A 27,248-nucleotide genomic window follows, 5' to 3' on the forward strand; every position below is an offset into this window, starting at 1 on the left:
TCTTACTTTCCACAACATTTTATTCATTATATAAACTTACACCCCAGCATGTTCAACATAAGTGTAACAGCCATAAACAAGTGATGACAATACTTTACATGTGCATGAAATAAAGCTTTGCATATATTAAGGCACTCAGGAAACAAACAGCCAGTAAACTTAAAGAGGCCAAAACAGGTTCTGTCAACACACAGCTGCATGATAAATAGACCTAAGTGCTGGAGATCAGCTGACGGACGCGTCTAGAACGTGAACCTGTTGCTGCTGTCGTGACCAACACGGTCCAGGTTCGGGTTGCAGGCGAACTGGATCATCGGGGGGGGGGCCACACATGACGATGAGCGTGTCGTCACCGGGAGGAGGCAGGTGGTCCCTCACCATGTCCTCAGTGATGAAGCCCTGGCTGAACTCCCAGTCTGCAAACACCCGGAACAAGAAGCAACAACAGGCTCAACTCACTAGTACCGTCCAAAGATGGCAGCTTTTAACGAGCGGCACCGGAAGTAGCCGCAACTTGACAAACGTGCTCAAAATCTTCTTTATTGTGCAGCAGAGTAATTATTTTCTATCCGTGTGTTTAAATGAGCATCTATTCATTTAAAAATGACGTAAAAACAACAGTTTACAAAACGTGCCTCATCAACTATTACAGAAAACAGAGGTTAGCTCTGTGACCACGTGTGCTAATGCTAACGTCAACTACGGAACATTGTGACTCATCAATGGAGCATTAACTTCAACACAGGAGCAGCTAAAATAAACTAACTCCCACATCTGTCAACAGTAGGAGCTGAACTCTGATCAGTGTTGTTGAGGACTCACCTGCAGGCGCTCGGTCCAGAGTGAACCACAGCTTGAACCGGTCCGGGTTGTTGACCTGGATCTCCTCCAGCTCCGGTCTCAGCAGGACGTCTCTCTCCGTCTGAACACAAACGACCGTGTGAGTCGAGCTCCTGCGGTGCAGCCACGAGCAAACAGCGTGCAGCACGTGATCACGACTAATGACACTCACCTGGTTGGCAAACAGCAGGTGACACACCGTGTGGTCCTGTGGGTCCTTCATCATGGCTGAGATCAGCTGCAGCATGGGAGTGATGCCTGTCAGAAAAGACGAGGGACAAACGTCATGATACCAGACTTCATTTAGGTATAAACCCCCTTTATCACACATCATGAATGTGTGTAGGTCCAAACAGGCAGGAAAATATTTACTTAAAGCTGAATCCACTAAATAGATTATGTCAAATTCTCATCAGCTCCATGCAACATGATGCAACAACAAGGACAATATCTCTAATTAAAACTATTCTATTTCTGTACATGTGAGCTACGAATATTTCAGACTATGAGAAATTATGAATTTAGTGTTTTATCAACTGAAATATACCAGAACACAGATTAATAACTGAAGCTGATACTTGAGCCATTATCTACAAACAGTAATGACAACAACATGGCTCATCGTTGCTGCCAAACAGTTTAACAGTAACCAACTATTAGAATCGACACTGGACGCTCCTCTTACCCGTCCCTCCAGCGATCATCCCCACTTGTTTGGCCGTCTTGGTCACAGCTGGGGACTTCTTATCTGGCTGAATGGCAAAAACACCTGAAATGTGAAAGACAACGTGCAGCATCAAGTCAGGCTGCTAGAAGTCCAACTACAACTGTTCATGGGTTTAAACTATGCAGCTCACCTTTGCCTTTGTAAACGAGAAGACCGCTGGGTCCTCTAAAGTCAATCGTGTCATTGATCCTGAGGCTCTCCAAGTACTGACTCATCTTCCCACCCTCAGGGAATTTAGGATTAACACCTTTGAAGTAAATCTGGGAACAAGAGAGACTTGTTTAGAACAACAAATGACGTCTTTACTTATACAAAAACCTGATTTTTCTTAAGGTTGTACCTTCACCACTAAGTCCACACAGCCTTTGTCATCGTCGCTGGACACAGGTGTGTACGGACGAACGACCAGATTTCCATCGATTCTTGCAGACAGGTAGATATGCTGCCCTGCACAGGAACACATGGATGGTACTTGAGTTACCTTGTATCGTGCACAAACTATTGTAGTGATTAATTTACACTGACTAGATGATATGAAAATATGAGCTACAGCAAAATAATACTTCAACTGGTTTTTAACCTTTCAAACAAAAGCTTCACATTACAGCCTTTAGATGACAGTCAATTCCATTTCTTTATTAGCCAGGATTGAAATAATGCTTTCTAACAACTGAACTATATTCAGTTTACAGTAAACTATTTAAGTTTAAATGTGTCACTAACTGTTAATTTTAGAAAGATCTTTGCTTTGTCTTTCAAAGAACTTCAACTAATCAGTCCCGTTCTAATTAATTTCTTTCTGCTAAAAAGAAAAAGCTCTGCATCAGATTAGACTTCGTTTTCTCACTGTGCAAAGTAAAAGTTCAGCAGCAACAAAACGCAATTTGCATTAACTTCCCTAAAGTTACAAAGACATGTACTTATTTAAAATGTGAGGTGCAGACATGAGTCAGTTGCCACTGTGTCTTAAATAGTGTCTTAAACTTAATAATTAGTGTGTGTGTGCAGAGTGCAACATATATGCAACCTACAGTAAATATGACATATTACTGTACCTTCAGCAGTATTTATATGTTTATGCATCAGTGCATGTGAAGTTAATTTTTACAACAACAGCACTTGTGTTTCATAAACACTGTAACAGTGATGATGCTGTTGGTGTGAGTGCACATACTGACCGACAGGGAGTCCGAGGACGTGATCCGGAGAGGGCAGAGCAAAGCGGAACCTCCTGGTATCATGGCTGACGATCTGCACAAGCAGCAGACAACAGTGTCTCAGGGACAAGTTGCAAATAAACAACAAGCAGCCACAGGACGATGCATGAAGACATGATGTGCAGCAGCTGGACAGTGTGGTTACCTGTCCAGGTGACTGTAGTTACCTGTTTATCGATGAGCCGCAGCGCATATTTAACGTTCGGGTCTTGGAGGGTGATCGCAGGTTTCCTCTTCGAGAAGAAGAGTCTGAAGATGAGGTTGATGATGCCGTCAAACCCGCCGCGGATTAGCTGCAATAAGGGTCAAAAACGCCATCAGTTAGCATTAGCTAGCAGCAGGGCGTTGTCTCACTACAGGCACTTGTGTTGAATCCGTAACAGGGAGAAGTGAGTCATGAAGATTCCTGTGGACAGATCTGGAAAAAGCTTTCACACAAGTTTGTCAGCACAACTCACGTTAGCCTGTGTTAGCCTTAGCTAAAGCAAAACAATTAGCCAAAATCAAATGCGTCTGGATACTTTTCATTAAACTATACTTACACCGATGATGTAGGACAGCATTTTCAGGTCGCTCAAGAAACTGCAGGGATGTTCGTCAGTGCACAAAACAGCAGCAGCAGCTGGGTTCAGTGCAGCTACGTGCGACGGGAGGACGAGCTGTCATGGAGCTACTCAGGATCAAGCTAGCTAGCTGAGCATCAACATCCGGTCATTTGTTAGGAAAATAAAAGCATCCATTTGAAAATCAAGTGGTTATTATGTAAAGACAACGTCCAACAAGCTGCTCACAAAGTAAATATATAAATATACTGACGCTTCCGTTTTAAAATTCACTTTTCGTCCTATAGAATAAGGATTCATTTGTTTATAGCTGTATTTGTGGACACAAACGTCTGTTTGTCACTTCCGCATGGGAGTTCCGGTTACTTATCAGAATAAAACTCTCATGATAACAATAAAAGTCCAAGTTTCCAACAACAAAAGTCTAAAATTACTTAATTCACGTTTTCCAGTTTACACTCAGAGCAAAAGACAGTTTCTATTCATGCACAGTGAGTGGTTAGTTTGTCGAGCCTGTGTCTATGTTTATTTCACGTCGTGCTTCATACTGTGATAAGACTTATCTGCTTTTGCATTTCCTTCTGAGGGCTGTGCCATCTCACTTCATCTGCTTCATTTGTATTCCTCCTAACATTTAGCATGTTTCAACTGACTCCTCCACCAATAAAAAACAAAAATACTAACTTATAATCTGCATGTTTGTTGCACATAATCCACAGAATGTTGTTGTATTACGGTGTCAACATCCCTCCGCTGAGGTCCCTGTTCCCTGACTCTACAGGACGTCAGTGAATATTCACACTCGGTCAAATGTTCCTTCAAATCCTTTAGATGGCAGTAGTGGCCTTTGTAAACGTGCAGCTGTGGATGATTCAAAACCTGTTCAATGTTGCGAAGCAAACATCATCATTAAAAGTTGAATTTGTCATGCAAGCGATGCATGGAGGCACTTTTCTTTTTGATGTGACGGGAGTTTTGTGCAGGAGCAGTGACTCATACCTCCTGTGCCAATCAATACGAGAGCTGCAGTGATACTAATAGAGGTTGTTTTTGTCATTAAAGCTACTATTAGAGGAGGCGACAGTATCTGCTTTGATGAAACGCTGTGTTACAAATGAAAATATGACATAAGCTTCTGTATCAACAGGAAATAAAACATTTTTATTGATCATTTGTGTATATGAAGTTATATAACAACAGTCAGAAAACTCCACAGAGTGAATCACTACACAAAGTGAAACGAAACTATAAAACACCTCGTCAAAAATGAAGGTATACACAGCAAATATAACCGTCAGCAGCTCGCTGGTCACTGCGAGCGATATGGCAGGAAAAAACACCCCAAACAGTTCTACAAGGTTACAGAGAAAAGTTCCACACACAGAATACTCAAGCAGGCAGTTGATATACACAAAGGCAACTAGGATCTTTCTACAGCATCAGATTCTAATACTTTACACAGCTTTGTTTTTGAAAGGTTAGTGTGGCTTTTAGTCGGAGTCACTGGGAGAATCTCGAGTTCCTTGTCACACACAGAGCTTGATAAGGTATTTTAACAAGAGCAGAATTTAGGGATTTGATTATGCATGCATACTTTGGTAGGAAATCGGAATAGGAGGAGCATTGCGTTGCAGTGCATGTAATGGCTTTAGCTTAGTGTTTGTCCCCCCCCCCCCCCCCACACATTGAAATCTGGTAGGTTCTGCAATGCTGCCCATTACTGAATTCCCTGATAGGTTTACACATGTTCTTTTTGTCCTGTCATAATTCTGCTTGATTTTCTTTCCGGTTTGATCCGATAATTCCATTAGTACAACCATTTGTGCATTAGTATTCACACTGAATTGCTCAGGCTATTTTTACAGAGCCTTTACATTGTAAGTTAATCCCTTTTTTCATTTAAATCTGAAGCTGTACTGGAATTCGTGAATCTACAAATGTAAAACATGTCAAATAAGAGACTCCCTCAGGATGGTGAGGGATTGGGAATGGAGTTGTATTAAAGCATATTTGAATGGTTTTGGAATGCTGTAAGACAGAGGAGGTTTCCCCTCAATGGGTTATGAAATAAATTCCTAATAGTTAAAAAAATATAAACAGAATGTTTTTAACAACAAAAAGTGCAAGTACATCTAATCTCACGGTTAAAGTTAGCAACACCAACACAGTCCAAACTGTACATTCAGTTTTCATCTCAAATATAAAAGGGGGCTTTGAATCGGCAGGGCAGTTAACGAAACCTCGAATGAAATGAAATAAGGATGAAGAGCTGAAGTATGTGGATGATCGACAGGTGATATTTGCAGGTGAATAATTATATTCATGTCACTTTATACTTCTTCTAGATATACATTTTTGACACAATTATGTAAATATATACATGGCATTTTAAGGGGATATTTAAATGTAGAATCTCGTTTGGTATTTAACTAATACTCCCTGAAACGTCTGATGCTGGAACTGTGTGCAAGAAGAGAAAACGAACCTGCGAAAAGGGAGGGAACCCTAAACAGAGGTCAACAGGTGTCAAGCTCCAACCTACAAGCTGAAATCTACGTGTGCTGTGTCCTAACCATCTCACTGGAAAGGAGAAACATCTCTCTAGACTGGAATCGTCCTCTAAGGGTTAGAATCGTTTTTCTTAGGCAACGCCACCCACTTTAACACTATGGGATGAACATACAAGTATTGCACAGTGCTCAACAAAATGCTGTGTGAAGCGTCCCACTCACGTTCAGATTAAAAGTCATGCAGACTTTCTTTTTATCAGCTCGTGCTGTCGGGTGACGTCACGCTCTCTCTCTCTCTCTCTCTCTCTGCGTGTAGAAGGGAAAATGGATTTTAACGCTACGACATCACTACAGAACAAACTGGATTCGCTACCTACTGATAAGTCTACATCTCTAAGCACACACGGCAGTCACAGTGATACACAAAGCAGTCTTCAGAGACTCCTATGGAATGACAAGTAGCTTTTTCATAATAGTGCTATCAACTACACAATAACATTGAAAACATTTAGAAAGTCCTCCTGAAGCTAGCATCGAGTATATGCAAGAGGTTCCTCCAAGATAAGAGACTTCATGGTTTTCATGGATTAAAACTTATTCCTTTCCTAATTGGACCCGTAGTAAAGGACAAGATGGACCAATCTGCCTACGCAGACCATTAACTTTTACGGTTATTCCACGTTCTCTTGGTGTAGTCCTGTGCCAACAAGAAAACAAAACTGGTGTAATTGCTGTTGGCTGAAACATGATTTGTCATCATTACTTTCTTTAATTAAGCCAATCGTGCAGGTGGATTTCTGGCTCCCCCTGCAGGTGTCCTGCGATAAAGCCGTCCAACAATCCCCCGAAATTTTTTTTTAAAGAAGTCAACAAGCTAGTTCAAAGACATTCAGCGCAAAACAGCAGCCACCTAAAAGTTAAATTGGCAGTAAAACATGGCTAGCTCTATTGTCACTGTGAGAAGGCAACGCAAAGCAAAGACTGCGATTCAGGGCACCATTGCAGCCAAAGACATTGTTCCCGATAAACCAAAGCTACAACCACCAGCAAGTGGAAGTGTGCATGAAGAAAGGGTCTCTACATAAGTCACCTCCCTGAAAATGGCAGTGTTTAGAAACTTGCTTCACCTCTGTCAACATTACATTGACTCCAAGTTTAAACTTTTTTCCATCCCTCTCCTCTGATTGAAGGCAAGGGGATCGTATCAGAAGAGCTTCCCCTGGTGTCGGTAGATCTCCCTCCCCAGTCCCAGCCTTTAGTAAAGATTGTAAAAAAAATCATGCAGTTTACTAAAAATAGTCCAGACGTTGAATTGCTCTAAAAATAGTCCTCTTAAACCCAGAGTCACGACCCTTATTTTTAAAACTCCCTCTCAAAGATCGGACTCTGACCGAGATGCGATTTACTTCCAACAACAACGACAAGGCTGTTCAAAGGAAGCAGTTAACAAAATATTGTTAAACCAGCTTAAGGACACAATGGCTACCGCTTGGTGCTTTGTTTCACATGGAGTCTGTTTGAGAAGGGTTAAGAAGTCTTTAGGATGGAGTCTGGAAAGAAAACGAGCCAGTAGAAGTGAACGATGGCCTTTAAACGAGGACCTATTTCACTTAGAAGAAAGTGCCGAATATGGAGAAATCAAATGCTAACTGGTTTGTATTGACTATTGTTCTGTTTTCAGTTTGCATCAAGCTAAACACATAGGTCCTCTGATTGAGAAATCAGTAGAAAAAGTTGTAAGAAATCATGTGCTTGTATAATTTCCAGCAGCATATTTTTCCCCATGGAACCATAGTAGTTAATGGCCTTGTATTGTCTTTGTATTGTCTTTGTATTTTCGAGTTTAGTGTGTATATATTCATCTGTTTGTCTTTTCTGTGATGATCCTTTGCTGAACTTAAAGCCAGATGTCGTCCTTTACAATGTGAATATACTTCCACTAGCATCTTGCAGGTTGAAATTCTTTTTTTTCTGGAATGCAATAAGGTAATAAGGTATTAATTTTTAAATCCTGGGATATATAATATTGGCTTTCCTCTATATCTGCATTTACATAATTTAAAATAGAACATCTTATTAAAAACATCAAGATATACACAGATTAGGAAACGGGTAACAACATACAAACACATAAACTAGAAATCATTTTGTCTGCATACTTATATATACAACTGTGGTACAATAAATTCTTTCAGTCATGCGCTATCTATACAGATCATATTGCTTAAAAGAAGGGGGCATTTGGTCGGGGCAGTTAAGGGCTCTGAGATGGAAAAACCGAAAACAGCTGAATCGAAGAGGAACAAATAAAAAAGAGAAAGCAAGAAAATGAGGAACCTGATTGGAAAAAAGCAGCTGATGAAATGTTGTCTGAATAATTAGGATTGTATGTTAAATTAGGCGCAGTAAGGCTGGGAAAGGCTGAGAGGCGAGTTGAAGGGGGTTATGAGGATGGACCCATATATTACTGAGGTATTTACACATACTGGCTAAAGAGTACTACAAGGCAGGTGCTGAAAGGGCCCTGTCTATTTCTTGACGGACAGCTGAGCGTCCACCTCCTCCTCGGGCTTCAGGACATGCCACTGAGCGATGGGTCTCCTGGGGTTGGCCAGCATGTCGGACCAGTGGCGCAGCTCCGTCCCCGAGCTGTTGAGGCCCACAAAGACCTTTCCAATGGCATCGTTCTTGCCGATCTTGTCATAGTCCAGAACAGTTATAACAACTTGCACTTTCTGTAGAAAGGGAAGAGGGAGGCATAGAAATAAATCATAGAAATAAATCATGGTGTCGTCGGCATATAAAGGGTTAATTCTAATGTCGTAAGAGCCACTTTATTTTCCACTGAAATAGTGAATTCACACTTTTGAGTTGTTGACTACTTTTAACACTTGACAGTCACTTTTATTAAGTAATTTTTTTTCCCTACTGCTTCACTGTTTTCAACTGTGGGAGTAGCTGGGTTTGTATTTATTGTTTTACAGCATTTGAAAATATAGTGTGGAAACATGCTCAATAAAGTTTAATAGAATTATAATAGTATTTACATGATGACACTGCACAGCTGAACTTGTGCTATGGGAAATAAAGAAAATACATTTGTTCATATGGTTTACAGTTTAATAATGGTGCCATTTTAAATCCCTGCTTTTTGTTGTCTGTTTAGGAAGGATGCACTTTCCAATTCCTCCCAATTTCGTATTTTGTCCAGGTTTACACACTGGTTCCACACATAAGAACACCAGAGGATATTGAATGAATGCTGTTCTTGCTTCTCTGTTTGTGGCCGTTTGTCACAGCAAGGAGACAAAATTGTGTCAGAAGAGGCCGAAGGCAGCGAGACGAAAGATCAAGAAATGTTTTCAGACGACAAGACGACTGTGTCTGAAGCAGTGATGCTTTTTTCTGACCATTTATTAATCTGCAGTGTTTTCAAATCTTCTGGTATTACCAAAGCTCACTCAGAACCCCAAAGGAGGTGATAACCAAGAAAGTACCAGGTACTATAATACATCTGCACAGTGAGAATCCAAAAAAGGGGACCAGTGTACAGTTGAGCCACACACTGGATACAGAATGGTTAAAACTTGAGGTAGTACGTTACATGATGGTTATCTCTATAGATAGTTCAGTAATGCACAGAATGAGGTGCTCTTCACACATTAAAGATGATTAATGTCTGAAGAGTAATCGAGATTCCAGACAAGGCTTCAGTTATTTCCAGAGCCAAACATGGCAGAATGTTTGATTACTCAGAGGTCTAAGACTCAGCCTCGGCATGTGTTTATTCAAAGGGACACTGCAAAGAGGAGTGACCTGGGCGTCAATCTCTGGCAGAGAACACGAACGAGTGCACAAAGAGCCCTGATTAAGTTTCGATCCACTGTAACGGGGCTACTGCCACCTACAAGAGAGCAGAGCCACTGTTCTGAAAGAGCATGCCTAATACGCCATGTAATGAAACACTGCGTAAGTTCCCAGGTGGTCAGTTGGGGTTAGTTGTTTTTTAAAGGGACAGTTCGCCTACAAATTGCTTTATTGAAACAAACTCTTACTGTTTGTTGTAATTGGTTCATAAATCATCATCATCATTGAAAATGGATACGTTTAACATTTCAGGAAATTCAATTATTGTTTCTTTCAGAGGGGCAGCACAAAACAGGACGTTATTTATGTTTAATACAAGGATTCAAAAGATCTATTTTAAAGATATAGTTCAACCTGTTTGTTTCTTTCTAGACTAACATGATGAGATCTACTATTCCATCAGGAATCACAGCGTCTTCAGCTGTCGCTGGGCTGAAAGATGAAAATGTGGCGCACAGTTTGCTAATAAATAATTACAGCAAGTAGCTGATTACAGCTCCACATATACAGTAATCAATACTAAAAATATCAATTCAATTCTTTATAGAATACATTTTATTTTGAAAGAGAAACAAGAAGAACTGGATTATGTTATTTTATGTTAATCTGAATCTTGAGCACGTTGTGCTTGAACCCTGAACTCAACCTTATTGTCTTTGTTTGAAGTCTTATGTCCCGTCTCATCTTTCACATGTTATTTAACTATCATATGTGTTATGACAGTTACGACAGCAGCTCAAATAACAAAGACATGTTCCACCTTCTGTTAGTTTTACGAGATAGACCAATTAAAAGCACTGCTTGTAATTCCCACACAACCCCTGAGACAATTAACATCTTTAGATTAATTACACAAATAGCCTCAAGGTCTAGTTTAACTCGAATCCAACACTACGCCTCTGCTGATAACAGTGGTTAATTTGCAGCTTTCTATAGGCAATCTCTCTAATCAGTTTTAAACGTTAACAGGATGGGAGAAAAAAAATCGTCCTGAGAAATCGATTAACAAATTAAACTGAATATATTTCCCCTAAAACACCAGGCAGAGTTAATACTATGGGAGTAAATCTGTAATTAGAAATCGCACCAGCTCCAAGTGTCTTAATTTAAAATCAGATGCAATAATAATGCAGAAGAGGCGTCATCGTGATTTAAACAGACCATTAGTTTAACATTTACAACAACCTTTTCAAGGAATCTAGTTAGTGTTTGATTTATGACAGAATAATTAGGTCCATTATGCAAGTTAAAAACATTCTTAATGTTCTCACAGCTTTCAGACGAGGGTTCAGTCCAATCAGTGATGAGTGTATGATTCAATCAGTGGCATTAACAAGTATTTAACGATCAAACTGGCTCTTGGTGTGGAGATAAGAAACGTATATTTGGACAACATACTGGTATCAGCAGCTCTAAATAAGAGCTCGATTTGGATCAACACAGTTTAAATTTAATCTTAGGTTCATGAACCCAAATTCATGATCTGTGAGCTGTGACGAGCTTAATCAATTTGACACAATTACGCTGTTGCCTGAAGAGATATTAGTGCTCATTGCTATTCCATTCCTTATCTTTTTCCTCATATTGTTCCAGAAAAAAGATTTATGCTCAACTTATTTGTTTTTGAATGCTAGAAAAAACTATTTAGTAGAAGTAGCTGTATAGACCTTGCTAAATTCACCTAAATCATGACGTGCGTGACAATACAAGCTATAATAAAGTGCAGAGAATAGTGATTTAAAGTGATTATTGTGCTAGGAAGACACGTCTTACATTGATCATTTGGTGAATGAGCTCCCTCTTATCAGTTTCTTGTATGTTTTCTGGTTCTTACAGACCAATTATTACCTTTTAGAAATAAAAAAAGATGATTTAAAAATTCAGGCCTGTTCTGTAGATGGATGAAAATGTACCTGGATTTGTTCAAATGGGACTTCAAAGCTAAATGACTCGTTGTAGTACGGGTTGAGGGTGTTCTTCTTGATTGTCGTCTTCTTCTTCTTCAGCCTCTTGCCGTTTTGCATCAGGTGGATCTTCACATATGGATCTGCAGAGAACAATAAAGAAGATTTTGATGCCTTTAACTCATTTGACATCAATTTAAAGACACAGCTTTTATATTTTTCTCCAATTGTCTTCACAAGCCACCTTTTTAAAAACACACAGCTCACTGATCAATTGTTAATAAAACTATATTGATTATAGCAGCTTTAAACAAACCCATAGCACCAACCTCGCCCTCAGATTAACCCTAAAAAGTGATTTTAAAGTGTGGCCACAGGAGTCCTGTGTGTTTACATCACTCAGTTAACCTTCCCTACACAAGAGCCTCATTTTCATCTATCTGAATACCATCTCAAGTGGTACCCAAGAGGTCCACTTCGTCCGTCCTCATCTGTTCTCAAGCAATCAGGTAATGTGTGTGTGTGTGTGTGTGTGTGTTAGTGTGACTGCAAACAGCAAACCACCCATCGTTTTCGTTTATGACGCGACACTGCTCCTCCTGATTTGTTTATGTTTCCCAAATTGTCATCAGTTGGGTCTCTGAGGGAAAACTGACAACTGGGCAGCTTCTGCCTTTTCAAATTGGGAAATAGACACCTTGCTTTTTGGCTGTAATTGGGCCATTGAAGGAAGTAGGTGAGGGTATTTATCTGCATATTAAAAGCAGCTGTAATGAGTCCAAAATATGGGCAGCTGAGCATTGTAATACCGCTCACTGTAATTTTCTGTGGCTAACAAAAGGAATCCAAAATATGAATAAGAATTTGATAATTATATGAACTGTTTCATTCCTTTATTCTCATTAAATACGATGTGTTTCTACAGTGGGTTGGTCCTTATTAATTTAGAAAGTCTGGAAATCATCATGGGAACAAGACCTTTGTCCCACATATTTGATCATGGTGAATTTAACCCAGACAACAGAGATACGATGATGGAAATAATAAAAATCAGTCAAGTTATTCACGTCTGGGTGGAGTAAGGCTTCACATAATGAAAGTAAAAGGTTTGTTGTTGACAGTGGTGGATCATACAACTACTACGGCTGGTTAGTGAAGCCAATCAGCACATTTTCAGTATGTACACTGAAGTTGTTTGCGGTAATCAAATTTTGTAAATGACATTTATGTGGAAAAATAGGCTTCAGTGAGGTAGCAAGCGAAGAAGCCTGTTGTGCCTTAAGGCTGATTGAAGCTTACACACCTGCCCTCAGATGAAAAGGTACTAGGATTAATGTTCATCCCAACATCACAGACTTAGGATGTGACTAAATGCATGTCCTAATTTAGCGGATGTGCAAATGTAAAAACCATGACTTGGCTTTTAGGTGTTTTAAGCTGCAGTTCCTCTAAAAGACAGCACATGCTGCCTTCATTTGCATAAAAATAATTATAGATAGAAAGAAGTCTTAACCTCTTAAAGTCATCCGTGGAGGCTCCAACTTGCTCCTCCTAGACTCTACTTTGTCAATCAATATATAAAACAACGTGGGGTAGAGTGAAGAAAACCTAGGGGAACTCTTTAAAACAGCCAAACAGATTTCTCATAACAACTGAATGAATATAAATGAAATAAATTAACACATAAACCCGCAGGCACAGTTTTGCAGTTGTGAAAAATCCTGGTTTCCCAAGCAAAAAAGTGCATGACGAGACGATTAATGATCTCTGATCTCAGTCCACAATCACGTCGACTCTATAAGCTACACAGAAAAAACAAAAACAATAATGGAACCAGCTTTGTGCAATATATCATTTAAGACAACACGCTGCTTGACAAAGATAACAAATAACCACAATAATCTCAGAGATGCTAATGAGGTTGTTCCCCGCCTGAAGCTAACAACTATCAAACCTCAGAGCATGTATACGGAGTAAGACTTTGAATCAGATGTTGTTTGGATTTTTCTCTGGATCCCATATTAACAGGATTATTATTAATATTTTAGTTGCTAAATTTTTAGCAATAGCAAATACTGAACAAGCGTCATTCCCTTTAATCTTTTATCCAGTTTAGGCAGATAAGGACCTGACTGCAGACTGGAGGACTCGTCCACGGCCGCTGACATGAATACAGAGAGAAAAGCACACAAACAGAATAAGAGGGAAAGGCAGCAGAATAAATAGGCGACAGAGACATGAGTGAAAAGGTAGCACGCTCCTAATGGAGTGGGTGTCCATTATTACTCTCCTGCAGTGAAGAGCTCGAGTGCTGGGCTCAGATATAAAACAGCGAATGAGGATTGTGTGCGAGGTTGCTGAATGAATACATCCAATAGTATTCAGAATAAGTAACTAGTACGTTTTTAACAGCAGGGTGGGTACGTCGTGGTTTTTTCAGTGTCTCACATTCATATTTTACCAACATTAAGGTTTTACTTCAGAAAGAACTCACTACTAAACATAAAATCCTACATTTCTCAGTATTTCTACAATATTTCAGCAGTGAACTCCAACAAATCACCAGCTGATACTGTCACATTTTCTCCCCGCTGGATCATCTGTAGGAGTGGGGATTCTACTGGTTTTCTTTGTGTGATCAGCCATGGGTGGCTATCATTGTTCACAGAAACTCCTCAGTTCTTTCTCTGCCTCTTTGAAACTAATCTTGCGTAGGCAGACCTGTCTCATCAAGCTCGCAGAGGTCTAAAGAAAGTCAAGTGCAAAAGCTGAGAAAAGGCAAAAGGGCAAATATTGTTGAGATTTGTAAAGAAAAGAAAGAAAAGAATAGTAGTCAATCAAAGAACAACATACAGGTTTACACTGACACAAATATATAGTGGATTCATAGAGTCAACACTAAAAAATAAATCTGTATAGTTAGGTCAAGGCAAACAGCATCCTCAGCTGAGCCCTAGTGTGGGTTTAAGTATAATAAGGAAAATTAATAAATTCAATATGAAACTGACACATCAGGCAGACAAAAGGCTTCATATGAGGATTAACTGATGTGTTGGGAAATGTAGTTATTTTTGTCCGACATGATGGTCACTACTGCACATCAAATTAGACTTTAGAGGACATTTTTATGGGAATGGAATTGCTAGTTTAATGCTAATGGCAGTACTCACTGGGTTGTTTGTTTTTACTACTTCATCCCTCAAGGACACAAAGAAAAAGTCTCGAACAGCAACAGCATAGTTCCTCTTTCACTTCACCACGTTTACCGTTGTCTCATTGACCAGTGCTGCCCACTGTGTTGGGATCAGTTGTTGTCTACTTAGATATGGACAGTAATTGTTGAGTGGGGTTAATATTGTGTCCTAACAGCTTTTTGCACTTTGCACACTTTGGTAAAGACCAAAATCGTTATTAACCAACATTAAATGATGACGGATGACAGATCTGACGGTGTTTGTTAAAACAGCGATTGCTACATTCTCATCTCAGCTCTTGTCCACATCCTCTTATACTGGTAACTGCCTGAATAAACACAATACAACAGCTGAATGGGATTATGCAAGATAACCCTTTCTCAGACAGAAAAAAAAAGAGAAACACACCTGTGGCGCCACATCACTGCTACCCAGACGCTCTTATCTTTCTGGACAGCAGATGAGAGTTTGGCATTATTGAGTTTTGGGAAGCATGCCGTACCTCATATCCGGCCCATTTTACCGTCTCATCGCAGACGGATGTAATCGCTGCCATTTTATGGATGAATGGCAGCGCTCCTGATGCAAGAACACCTCCTCACATATGTGTACAGCACCGAGGCTCGACTTCACTATCCTGAGGGTTACTCATCTGAGTCCTGGATCTCAGCCATGGTTTTATGAGGCGATGCACTATCAGTGGTCCATACATTTCCTCCTCGGGAGGGGGCTGGGAGCAGCTCCCTGGATAAGTCAAATCAGCTGCAGAGTTAAGTAGAGCTGCTAAAGCCGTATATTTTAAAGTGGTTACTTATAGGCCGTCTGTAAAGCTGTGAGTCATTCGGATTATTTTGGTAGAGCACTGCCTGTCACAGTTGAAGCTACAATACTTTATTACACGCACAGACAGAGGATAACGCCAAACACAGAGTTTCTTCCACAAATATTACCGTATTCATCGAGTGTGGCCGCTGCACGTGCTGGCAGAATGGTGCAGAATGAACACCAATACAAGCAGGGTTAAATATAGCCTGGCTGTCATCTTAGCTTTCCTCCCATCATTTTGGATTTGCCATGGTGGGTGCACCCAGGGGTGACTGTCGGTTTAGTTTTACACACTCGGCTCAGTGGTGAATCACACACACACCACACAAACACAACATTTACAGTGAAATTCGTCTTGGAGGTGCTGATCTGATGGAGATCGTTGTGATACTGTATTCTAGTCTCTAATTCTTAAATTGGGAATCTCCCTGGAACATATCTGCTTTTTTATCATCTGCATCTTTGGTCTTTGTTTATATGAAAGCTAAAATTTGACAAAATAAATGCGGCATTCCCAAATCACTTTCTTGTCTCAGGGCCTATTTATCATCTTAATGATCCCTCGGCACACTTGCCTACAGACTGGGAGAAACCCTCTCAGTCTTTCCAAGCAGGGGAACAAAATAAATAAACCCTGCAGCTGAGAAGCTTGATAGTGAGCTGGAGCATCAGGTCAGGGCAGTGCGGCTTCATTACTGGCGACATGGTGCTTGTGTGCTTTGACAACCTCCCCCACTGTGGGCCATTACCTGGTTATGTGCCGCACCACAGCCCTCTGGGACATCTTGAGAGGTACAAAGAGGGTGGGACAATGCACTTTTGCTACCACTATCTGAAGCCCACATGTCCTTTCGCAAAACACTTGGCCTTTGTGTCTGACTCACGGTCGATGGTGCACCACAGCAGCTTGAAATACTTTAAAACACACCATTTTAAAAAGACAATAAGTGATTTTTCTTACCGCCTCATTGCACAAAATAACACGATACATCTGTGGGACGTTGAAAGAGTTGTTGAGTCAGTCATGAGTTTGCCTGCTGCTGCAATCACATTCTGGTCTTTAGGCTGCACCTCCCGCAGGAGTTTCAAGATTCTGTGAGATCTGATTGCCCCCAACTCAACATAATGGATATGCATTTTAACTATACATTGCTGTGGAGCAGACTAAAGTGTAGAGAGGAACTTCTACTCATTACTTCTATAATGAGGCTGTAATGAGGGTGGGATTATTTTGAGACGACAGCTAAAGAGCATGGTGCTCTGTGCATCACTGCAGTTAAGTAGCAGCAATCCTGAGGAGTACGAAAAGTCAACCGCAGTTTCAAAACTATTTTTTCAAAAGTCTGTTTTTGTGAGAAACACACCACGGCAGTAAATTTGGAGGGATGTTTCACGAAGAGCCAATCAAAAGAATTATTTCTGATTATACATTGGTTAATGATAATACCCACATCTTCCTCTGTGAGCCATAATTAGGCATGGTAAACAGGACGACTATAGAGGAGAAGGCTGATCCCAGGCCATCAATTACTTGTCCTCCTCCTTAAGCTCTGGCTGAGCAGCCCTGTGGATGGAGGCTAATTATTGTTATTAGAGACCTGCCCATTATTTCATCCATCTGCTACACTTCTAAGTCCATTCTCGGAGCAGGAAAGCAGTAACAACTAACAAAAATCAAAACTCAAACAGCAATTTAGAGTATATTCTGGTTGTGTGTAATTAGAAACGTGCACTGCGCTATTACTGTATGCTAGTGATTCACCCTGGAACCCACAGATGATTGAACATAGATAAAACATGCTCCAATTAAATGTGACATACAGTACATGGTGTCAAACTGTCTGGCTTCCCTACCATTTCCTCTCTCTGTAAGAGACAAACCTGGCCTTCAAAGTGAACACATTCACACCTTTTTCATACTGGCTAGTCGATGTGGCTGACAACTCAAAATGTTGACAATCCCACGATGCAAATGGGCACAGGTGAGCGCTAATGCCAGTAGCATAAAATGGCAGCGGAGGAGGGTTTTTTTAATTTTTTTATTACTTTTTCCTGCCAAATGGATGCTCACGCTGGTCTGATAGATGAAAGGGAGCTCTGAGCTTTTAATGTGTGCCGTGTTACTGTACTGCAGGATGTTTAGGCTTATATGGAGAGACTGGGCTCTCAGGCAAAAAGCAAGTGGACCCAGGTGTATGGTAATTGCAACAGAAAGTGCCGAGGCGGGAGGGAAGTGCACGCCGGGGAATTTAAAATGAAGAAAGTCAAAGAAGAGGCAGGAGGAGAGAGGGGTGGGGGCGCATTGTGTGATTTTTTCTTTGTGGTTTAAAGTCAGTGCAAGTAGGAGTCGGTGTGTGTTTATCAGATGTGATCAAATACAAGATACTGGTCATTCAAAGACGTCTGGCTCCAGAATGATGAAACAAATGCAATATTTCTTCTTGATATAACATTAACACTTGTATAATTGATCAATATTATGAGGATTAAAGGGAAATCTCAAATATTTAAGCAGCAAATATTATATAGTAGACTGTATGATAACAGTCTCATGTTTGCAAAATGTACCAAAAATGCATCAACCTCTCATGAGTAAGAGGAGGAGGAGACTGTGAACACACATAAAATAAGGCAATGTGAAATTTGCCATACAAGCTTTTGATGTATGCTTTAAGAGCAGCAGCGTATTCTGTGACATTTCACATCGTATCATGATTGGTTGCTTCATTTAAATAAGGCTGCAGCAGCAGTCACACTGTGAGATTTTTCCTCCAAGTTTTGACAGTCACAGTTTTGATGCATCGTCTGGAATCGAGGCTCTAAATCAGGTGTTAATGGGCAACAGCTCAGCTTCCACAATCATTATTGAGAAATCCAATCCAGTCCAAAACAACACAAAAGATGTTCAGGTTAATGTGATATAAGATAAAGAGGAGCAGAAACACTGATTGTAATATTATAGTATTTTAAAATAATTATCTAATCTCTCTTTTTTTTTTTACTGATGATAGCAGCAGATGGACTGGCCCTGTTTTTTTTGTGTACCTTCCAGTCATGGACTTTGTGTCTGTGGGTGTTACATGGAGGATTATATTCCCTCCTCTGCCCTAACAAAGGCACATTTGGTTACCATGACATCAGCACCACTCTTCAGACTGCATTGTGATATATGTCATCTATTGGGCTTAATCCTGCATGGCTGTACTGTTTGAGATACACCACAGCAGGAATTTACTTTAATGTTTCTTTGTTTTCTTGTCTTTATTAGTGCTGTGATACTTCCATTAGTCATTAGATAATGACTAACCTGCACTAATGAACATCTCACCAATTGAGTTTCTTCATGTTCTGGATATTTCTAAATTGTTTTCGGTGGAAAAGGCTTCTAAAGTCATCTTTTTCTGTGAAAAGTGTAATCGTGACCATGTGTTTGGGAATTTAAAAAAAACCTCAGTGTTGTAGGAGAGGAAAAGTGAGTGCTGCAGTGCATGTATAATTACAGACAAAAGGATCTGTCAGAGGGAAAGTCAGTGGGCACACACACGTTATAATTCTCCTCACCTGACAAGCCTCCCACGTCCATTTTCTTCAGGTTTTTGGCCTCGAGGATGACCACGGTCAACTTGCCAGCAGTGGGAACGTATCGCAGAGAGAAGCAGATATCACCCAGCTTCTCTTGCTGTGGGAGAAGCGGAGACATTGCAAAGGTGAGAACAGTTTTAACAGCAACTACTAAATCCAAATTTCCTGCATCACCAGCTCCCAGCAGATGCTCACTGAAGGCTAGATGAGAGGAAAAAATAGCTCATAAATTGTTCAGTCAACCAAAATTGAAGTTGAGTTTGTCTTTTTAAACATGTTTAACTTGTTCTTTATTAGAAGTACCAGCGCACAAGTTCAAATGTTACCTACTTGTTATTTCAGAAGACATAAAGCTGCATATTTGTCATTTCTTCCACTCAACAAACACATGAATATACATTTTATTATAATGGAAGAAAAGTTATAGATTTGGGTTTAACACTTTCTAATTCATTTTCCAAATGTGTCACACTGTTACTGACTATTAAGTGCGTGTCTGAATCAGCATGCACAGATTGAATCAGCATAATATTTCCATAAATGATTGAAACGAGTTTCTAATTGCTCTAAGTGCTGATATTTCTATGCACAGCGCTTACTAGTGTCCAGTATGCAGACAGATCATTATACATAATTCAGAGGTCATTGTGCAATGTGTTAAAATAAAGAATATCTGTTGTTAAGATGTCATTTAGTGGCATTATTTATTTTTCACCATATGAGGTAAAGTAGCAAAACAGTTTATAGTGTTGAAATGAGATTAGTGTCTAATATAGACACATAATGGTTTTACTTAAGTACAACAGCTGAACAGAACATATGTACATCACAATAAAAATGAATATGATGCATAAATATTTTCTAATATACTGTCTAATATCAAAAACATTCAAGCTATTCAGTCTCCAGGAGCAGCTGCTAACAAGGTTAGTCATCATATGAGCCAGCTGTCTGCTGTCTTATTGTAGAAATGGACAAATAATTTAAAAAACACAATTTATGGCAAAACACTGCACACTATTACTTCAAGTGTGTAATTGTGTAAACTGAGAACTTCAGCTGTGGCAGATTTGTATGTAAAATTATTTATTTTATGATAATAACCATCATGATTTTTAAATTCCAATTAAATTGGCTGGACATATGAAAAACAAAAACGTGATCATACTACTGCAGCTGGCAGTCAAAGCACAACATTTCCACTTTGTACTGTTGTACAGAATGTACCAAATTCATTTTAAAAAACCTTTTCTAAAACGCAATAGAAACTTAGATTTGTGATATATTAATTAGATTTAGCCTTTATCTGACAAAAGTAAAAAAGATTATTACATGAAATTAATTCTATTTTCTTAACATAAACAAATTTAGAGTTTGATGCTTAAAAACCGTTAAAATAGTCGTGACAGTTCATGTTTACCAATGTGTTACATCACCTTTTTTTTTAATAACACTTTTTAATTGTTTGGAAACTAAGGAAACTGATTGTTGTAGTTTCTAAGGTGAAATATTTGCCCCTTTTTTTATCTTTCTTTCTGTCTAATGTGAACTTACGCTCAGAAACCTCTGGCATTTCTGCACAAAACTCATGTACGGCTTCCGTTCTTGCACAAAAACAATTTCTTACTTTCTTTCTTTCTAAAGTACTTCTGAGCTAAATGTCTTCTATGTATTTTTGCAATCTTGTGCTAAGAAGTACTCTTTTTGAACTTTTGACAATTCTCTCACAGAGTTTGGCACAAAATAGTTCCATGACCCATCTTTGCTTCTTCTCCTGATCGACGCTCCTTTAATGATGTGCACATTTTGTAATTATCCAGAACAGTACAGTCAAGATTCAAACAGTCAAAAGATGTTGAAAATAAATACACCTGGCCTATATGAAGGTATTTTACAGGGATACACTTCATATTACAGTGCATCTCTGAGTCAATCAACTGTAAAAGTCTGTGCATGCTTTCAATCTTCTACTATGGATTTGGTCTCTTGTTTTTGTTTGAATGCTTTCTAATATCAGCAGCCTCTTTTGTTCATCACTCATCACTCTGCTGAAAAAGTGCTGCAATCACTTCACCGGTTCACACAAATCACAATCACAACACCGCCTTATTATCATACACTCAGCAGAAAGGTATTCATATTCGTTCCATATTCCTTATCAACGTGAGGAGCACACACAGGCAGTGACTCTCGCTCAGGTCACACCTGCTTTACATGTGGCCATTTTGAACAGAGATTATAAATCAGAACCAAACCGGATCTGAAAATCGACCTTTGTTTCATTCCAGGAGTCTTCCATCAAGTTTCAATGAAAGTCTATTTCCTCATACAGAAACAACCTGCTAGAATAATCTACGGCACAGTTTATCCACAAAGGATCCCACCCCTTTCATTTATCAATAACTATCCCGCCTGCTAGTTGCACCAGAAAATAGTGTCACTTTGATAATGGGGGTTGGTTTTTAATCAACACAAATACATTCTCCCCTGGAGGCCACTGAGAGAGAGGGTGGTGGTTAATTATGCCTGTGGAGAGCAGTGACCAGCTCTTCAATATTTTCCACCTCCTGCCTTTTCAACGTAAAGAGCATTTTGGAACTTGCGACTCCATATTTGACCTTAAAAGTAAAGAGAAGTGTGTTGTCTGTGTGTAGGTACTGTAGGTAGGGTATTAAACCAAGAGTTTTATTCAGTCTGATGCCTTTTCACTGAGCTCACTGATAAAAGATTTATACCTGAAAGAGCCGCTCTTTCTTTGTACATTTAAAAGATATGCTGAGTCTTTTCTGAACTTTCTTTGCTTTATTTATAAAACTAGTGCCCCCACCACCAACCAAAACCATTTTCATGTAACTCTTCAGACAAATCTACTTGTGATCCCTAATCACAGCTTGCACGTCCACAGGTCGTTACCTGTTCAACCGCAGTGTGATTTTCTCGGCAGACCTTTTCATTTAAATGTTTTAAGAGACTTGAAGAGGAAAAAACAGAAAAATAAACCAATAGAAAAGAGAAGTGAACTGTAAGGTCCCTAACCTGAGCCCGACTGAGATCCTTATTTACATGACTTTTCCTAATCTGAAAGATAAATGCAAAGTGTTCTTAAATCAGAAGATCAATACCACTTGCATGTCTGTGAGGTAGGTATGAAGGAGGTTAGTAATGAAGTCTAGCTGTCATGAAGTCCAAAAGCCAGATTGCTCAGAACTCACTTTACATTTGTGTGGTTTGTTCAGGTGCGATGTAAATACTGTATGTTTCCCAAAGACAACATTAAATTAAAATTTTGGACACTAGTGCTGGAGCACTTTTCACCTTATCAGGTGTATATTAGGTTCTGCAAACAATCTGAGCTAAAGGACAAATCGATCCACTGCTGTCCACCAATAGTAACAATAATAATTTGCGTGGTTCACCACTGCTGCTGAGTCTGAACATTGCACAAAAAAAAAACAAAAACAAAAAACTGGTTCAGCCAAGTATTGTGATGCCCTTCAATTCAAACAACACAATCAGCCATTCAACACTGTTATAATTAACCTTTAAGTCAAACCACCTTAATGCTAAAAGTGAAGTTCCCCTGGCAACATGTGCTATATGCCATGACATTTACCATGAAAATTGAATCTCCTGAACTGTTGCCTGGAAAGTCACACTTCTATTAATTGAAGGGGAAGTGTGGACATCTGATTAAGTGACATTTCCCACAGAGATGGATTACATCAGCTACGGCAGCACATTTGTGGTTCAATCACAAATGGCTTGCTGAACACAGCAAAATAATCACTGTTATATCACTTATGCAATAGAAATGCTCTTATTATTGAAACAGCAGCTACTAGATGTCTGTAAATCTGAGGGCTGGCATTCAGTGAGACGCCGCAAAATGATTTCAAACCCACTCGTTTACCCTGTTGTGAGAAGTGATTGAACTTTTAGCTTGTGTATCAGCCTGCTCCTTGCATGGATCTTACCTCCTCCTTCTCAGCGCTCTGAAGATCCCGCCACTCTTCCGTTATGTGACTGAAGTCCACCTTGTTCATGGGCACCTTGATGTCACCAATGGCATCGTGTTTGGAGAAGCGATCAAAATCATACACCGTCATTACCAGCGTCTTCCCACCAAGCTCTACATAGGGGACCTAAAGAAGGGGACCAACAAAGGTCAGACACAAGAAGAGGAACACTTCATGCCTACATATGTATAATTCAGTAAAATATGGCCTTGTAGTATCGTCGTACATTTTTTTTTAACCATGGACAGTAACATACTGAATATATTTTAGCATGGACGTTCCTAATATTGTACCATGGTACTAATAAAATACTGGAATCTCACCTTCATTCCTTTGCAGGTCTTTAACTATAAATGTGACAAAGAGTCTTTGCTGCACCCGGCAATAAAGTGAAGAGTAAATCCACACAAGTAGTCAATAAAAATACAGATATATGAAAACAGTGTCATTTAACACCAGTACTTTTTTGTAGGGGTGACTGAATTCTATTTTTATATGAAACAAGGAAACATTACTTTATTATTGGGAGCTTTCAACAGCTCAGTTGAGAAAATAAATCCCATTTCTCTCCTCTCTCTCACTGCACTGAGTAGATGAGCTCTGACTTAACAAGCTAGGATAGCATTACTGGTTGTAAGCAGTCAGTTAAAGTCAACGAGATCTAGCGACGCAGTTACTGTGCTGCATGGTCAGATAAGTGCAGAACACTCCAGGTTTATTTATAATTCAGAAAAACACCATTTACAATGAGCTCTGTTACAATATAAAACCATCCAGCTCTGTAATAACACCTCTCTTATAATGTTTAGGTCTTGTTGACTGTGTCAGACAGACGCTGATTCTATTTTGCTGTGGCAGTGTCATTGTATTGGACTGTTACACTGAAATGTGCTTCAAACGTTTTGTCACGTACAGTACATAGTCGACATTTCAGTTTCATAGATTTCAATTTGATATTATCAGTCTTGGACTTCGACAGGAAACGCTTGTGCTGCATCTATTCTCAAGTTAATTACATGTCAAGCAGAGTCAGATTCCTGTGTTTGTTTGTGGAGTGGGCGGATGGAGATATTGTGGGAGCTCTGGTTTTCAAATCAATCACTATTCTTCCAGCCCCCGCCTTGACAGATGGTGTTATCAGGCCTATGTGGGTAAAAGACAGGTGAGGGTGGGAGGCATTACTTATGATTCTTCATCACCTTCGACTTTGGGACAAAAGTTATTAAATGGAAATAACTTGTTAAACACAAAAAAGAGAGTGAAGGAGAGATAAGATTCACTGATTTGTCCTTGACAATATCTCAGTGAATCATCTTTTTTATTCTTGACGTTATCACTGCGGTTTATAATCGCCTGTACTGTTTGTTGTTTTTTTCCTGAATGCATCACAGATTTGGAATTAAATGGATTGAAAACACACAAATAAACCTGGTATTGAGATGAATATCACACCACATTATGCTTAACTTACACCAAACACCTGCGTTCTTTGCTGTCGCGTGAATAACAAAACTTTCCCTGCTGCTCAGCAACAGTCATGCACCATTATGGCTGAGGGAAGGCCGGGGTGTAGCGGTGCATCTGGCTGTGTTAATCCCAATCACATCGAGCTTCGGAGTGTGTATGTGAAAGTGTGAGATATTCTGTCAGGAGCTTGTTAATGTGCCAGCTGGTTGCTGTCTCCACACCTTTCCAGCATTCACGACTGCATGCAAATCAGATTGCCACAAATTCAGTGGATGCAAATAAAACTAAACTTTTAGTGTGAGTTATACCTTGAAAGTGAACTGCTCGTTGAAGACGGGATTGAGGGTCTTCCTGTGAACCTTCGTCTCAAACTTCTTCTTCTTGTCAGGCAGCAGGTAGACCTTTACGTATGGGTCAGATGTGCCGCCCATGTCCATAGCAGGCAGCTCTGCTGCCTGGATGATCCCCACCATGAGCTAGAAGAGAAAAAGGAAGAACAGAAAATTGAAGAAAGCTGTGTGAGGAGTGCCTGCTAATGCTAATGGTAGCAACTTGCACCTTCATCCCACCAACATCCTTACAGAGCATCATGCTTAAAGAAATATCCCAACATAGAGGAATATTGTATTTTTCAGTAACATGACTGTTTATGATTCTTCTGGGATATGAAGCAACTATCAGAAGGTTGTGTCGACGGAGCCTGAGAGGTGAGGAGTCTGTAAAGGTCAGTATGTGTCAGAGCAGGAATGAGAGGACTGTTTCTCTTCACATTAGGCTGATAATTGATAAGCACAAAGGGCTGTGAGGGTGATTGACCTGTCTGTCAGAGCTTCTACTGAAAGGCTGCTCAGGAGGCCCAGCTTGTCAGTCAATCAACTTCCTATCAGGCAGCCATCAAGCAGCAATCTGGAAGCTGACCAGGGCACTGATCCATGGAGCTCTACAGCTGTCAGGAGCTGCATCAGTTTACTGTGTGGAGCTATCACCAACAATAAATAAAGAAACTGACAGAAATACGTGTAGCTACGATGTATTTTTGAACATCATATGATGATCTGCAAGTTTATTTTTAACTGTGATAAGAGCATTTAAATAAAAGGGTCCACTAACTATTATTTTTTATAAGTTTCATTTAGTTTCATACAGTTTTCACCTGTTAAGTTTGATCAATGAGTACTCAGTTGAGTACTTTTTGCACTTTTAGGATTTGTGCATATGGGCTTAAAGGTAGTGCATTAAGTCCATTTTAGCCTGAACTGGATACTCAAGTAAATCATTGTTTTATTGACTATACATGTGGCGTAACTCTTCACTTTATTACTGGGTGCAAATAATCAGTTTTTATAGGTAAAGATCTGCAAGGAATGGTGGTGAGACTCCAGTAATAAAAGTTTTTATGGAACCATGTGGTGTCGATAACACAGGGTTACCATAATATGAATGAGCTACAGACACACATAGATTAACAAACATGATTTAAGACAACAGTAAACACAAGTTAGTCATCTGTGAAGCACTTTGAGTTGACAAACGGTACAAAAGGTGCATTTTAAATTGACAAGTTGAGTATATCATGGAAAGTATGGGACATGTTCAATTAGTTAGCTCTTCCCCAGGAGATGCACAACATTTTCTCGAAATTACCTTAAAAACACTGAAATTAGATTGTGTCATGATGTCAGTGGATCACTTTGACATGAATATTATTTCTGTAATTGCATACCTGCCATATCAGCACTTCGTTCACTGCCACACAGTTACGCACCTCACAAGGCAAACAGAAGACGTGCAATTATTCTACACGTCACTTATTTCAACCTAAATGTTTTGCTCTGTAGTGCCATGAAGTGGCACTAGAATCTCAAGCTCAGCTATGTGTCCTTTGCATGCTGTCCTTCTGATTTCAACCCATCAATCAGGTTGTATGTGTGTCTGCTGCAGACACGGCATGTCACACCATCTTTACTGCGAGAGGCACTGATGCTTGAGAACAGGTACGATCAGGAAGTGGTTGGGAATGTTGATTTGTTGCTTGCAGCTTGAGCTAATTGCATCTTTCCTGACGCTGCATGACACTCCACCAGACGTTCACAACACAAACTGAAGAGGGGGGTTTCCCCAAAATTCGTTAAGACCATTGCTCAACATTAAACCAAGCAGATGGGACTCCTGGTAGTAAAATTATGCATAAATTATGTCTCAAAAATTAACTTAATCCCCAACTGTGAGTGTGCTGAGCTTTTACAAAATCCATTTAGTCTTTCTCATTTCCTCAAAATTGGTTGAAGAGGAAGGCGTTAATTTTTAGAAAAACCCTTCAATTACACTAAGTGAAAAACTTCTGTAAAAATCTGTAAATCGTTTAATCTGTGCGTCATGTTTTTCGATTAATCATTTAATGAATAAAACATCATAAAAATGCTTTAACAAGATGATGTCCACATAGCTGCAGTTGATGTTTTCATGTTGTGTCCAAGACAGACAAAAACTCAATCCTCAATTTGCACCAGCGTTTTTTAGTCACACTAGAGATTCT

At 39.7% G+C, this 27,248-nt stretch overlaps 2 protein-coding genes across 6 annotated transcripts in view; both read right to left on the bottom strand.

Annotated features, from left to right (window-relative positions):
- Nucleotides 1-2: 2 nt before the first annotated feature.
- LOC113163679 (NADH-cytochrome b5 reductase 3-like) lies at nt 3-3,484 on the bottom strand. The gene is given in 10 exon segments (XM_026362499.1): nt 3-323; nt 325-416; nt 823-922; nt 1,013-1,098; nt 1,526-1,609; nt 1,698-1,827; nt 1,908-2,014; nt 2,746-2,818; nt 2,952-3,077; nt 3,327-3,484. Coding segments are annotated over 10 exon segments (900 nt in total). The 5' UTR covers nt 3,348-3,484; the 3' UTR covers nt 3-242.
- Nucleotides 3,485-5,253: 1,769 nt separating this feature from the next.
- The window catches only part of syt1a (synaptotagmin Ia), a 135,596-nt gene continuing 113,601 nt past the window's right edge, over nt 5,254-27,248 (bottom strand). For 4 of the 5 annotated variants that reach the window (XM_026364118.1, XM_026364117.1, XM_026364116.1 and 1 more), the window contains 5 exons: nt 25,021-25,188; nt 23,204-23,371; nt 19,209-19,326; nt 11,638-11,771; nt 8,386-8,592 (listed from right to left, as the gene is read on the bottom strand). In XM_026364118.1, coding sequence (XP_026219903.1) covers nt 8,386-8,592; nt 11,638-11,771; nt 19,209-19,326; nt 23,204-23,371; nt 25,021-25,188 — 795 coding nt within the window. Of the gene's footprint in view, nt 8,593-11,637; nt 11,772-19,208; nt 19,327-23,203; nt 23,372-25,020; nt 25,189-27,248 lie in introns of all 5 variants that reach the window. The other variant, XM_026364115.1, reaches the window with a different exon arrangement.

Source organism: Anabas testudineus, chromosome 23, assembly GCF_900324465.2.
Source record: "Anabas testudineus chromosome 23, fAnaTes1.2, whole genome shotgun sequence".
Lineage (NCBI taxonomy): Eukaryota > Metazoa > Chordata > Actinopteri > Anabantiformes > Anabantidae > Anabas > Anabas testudineus.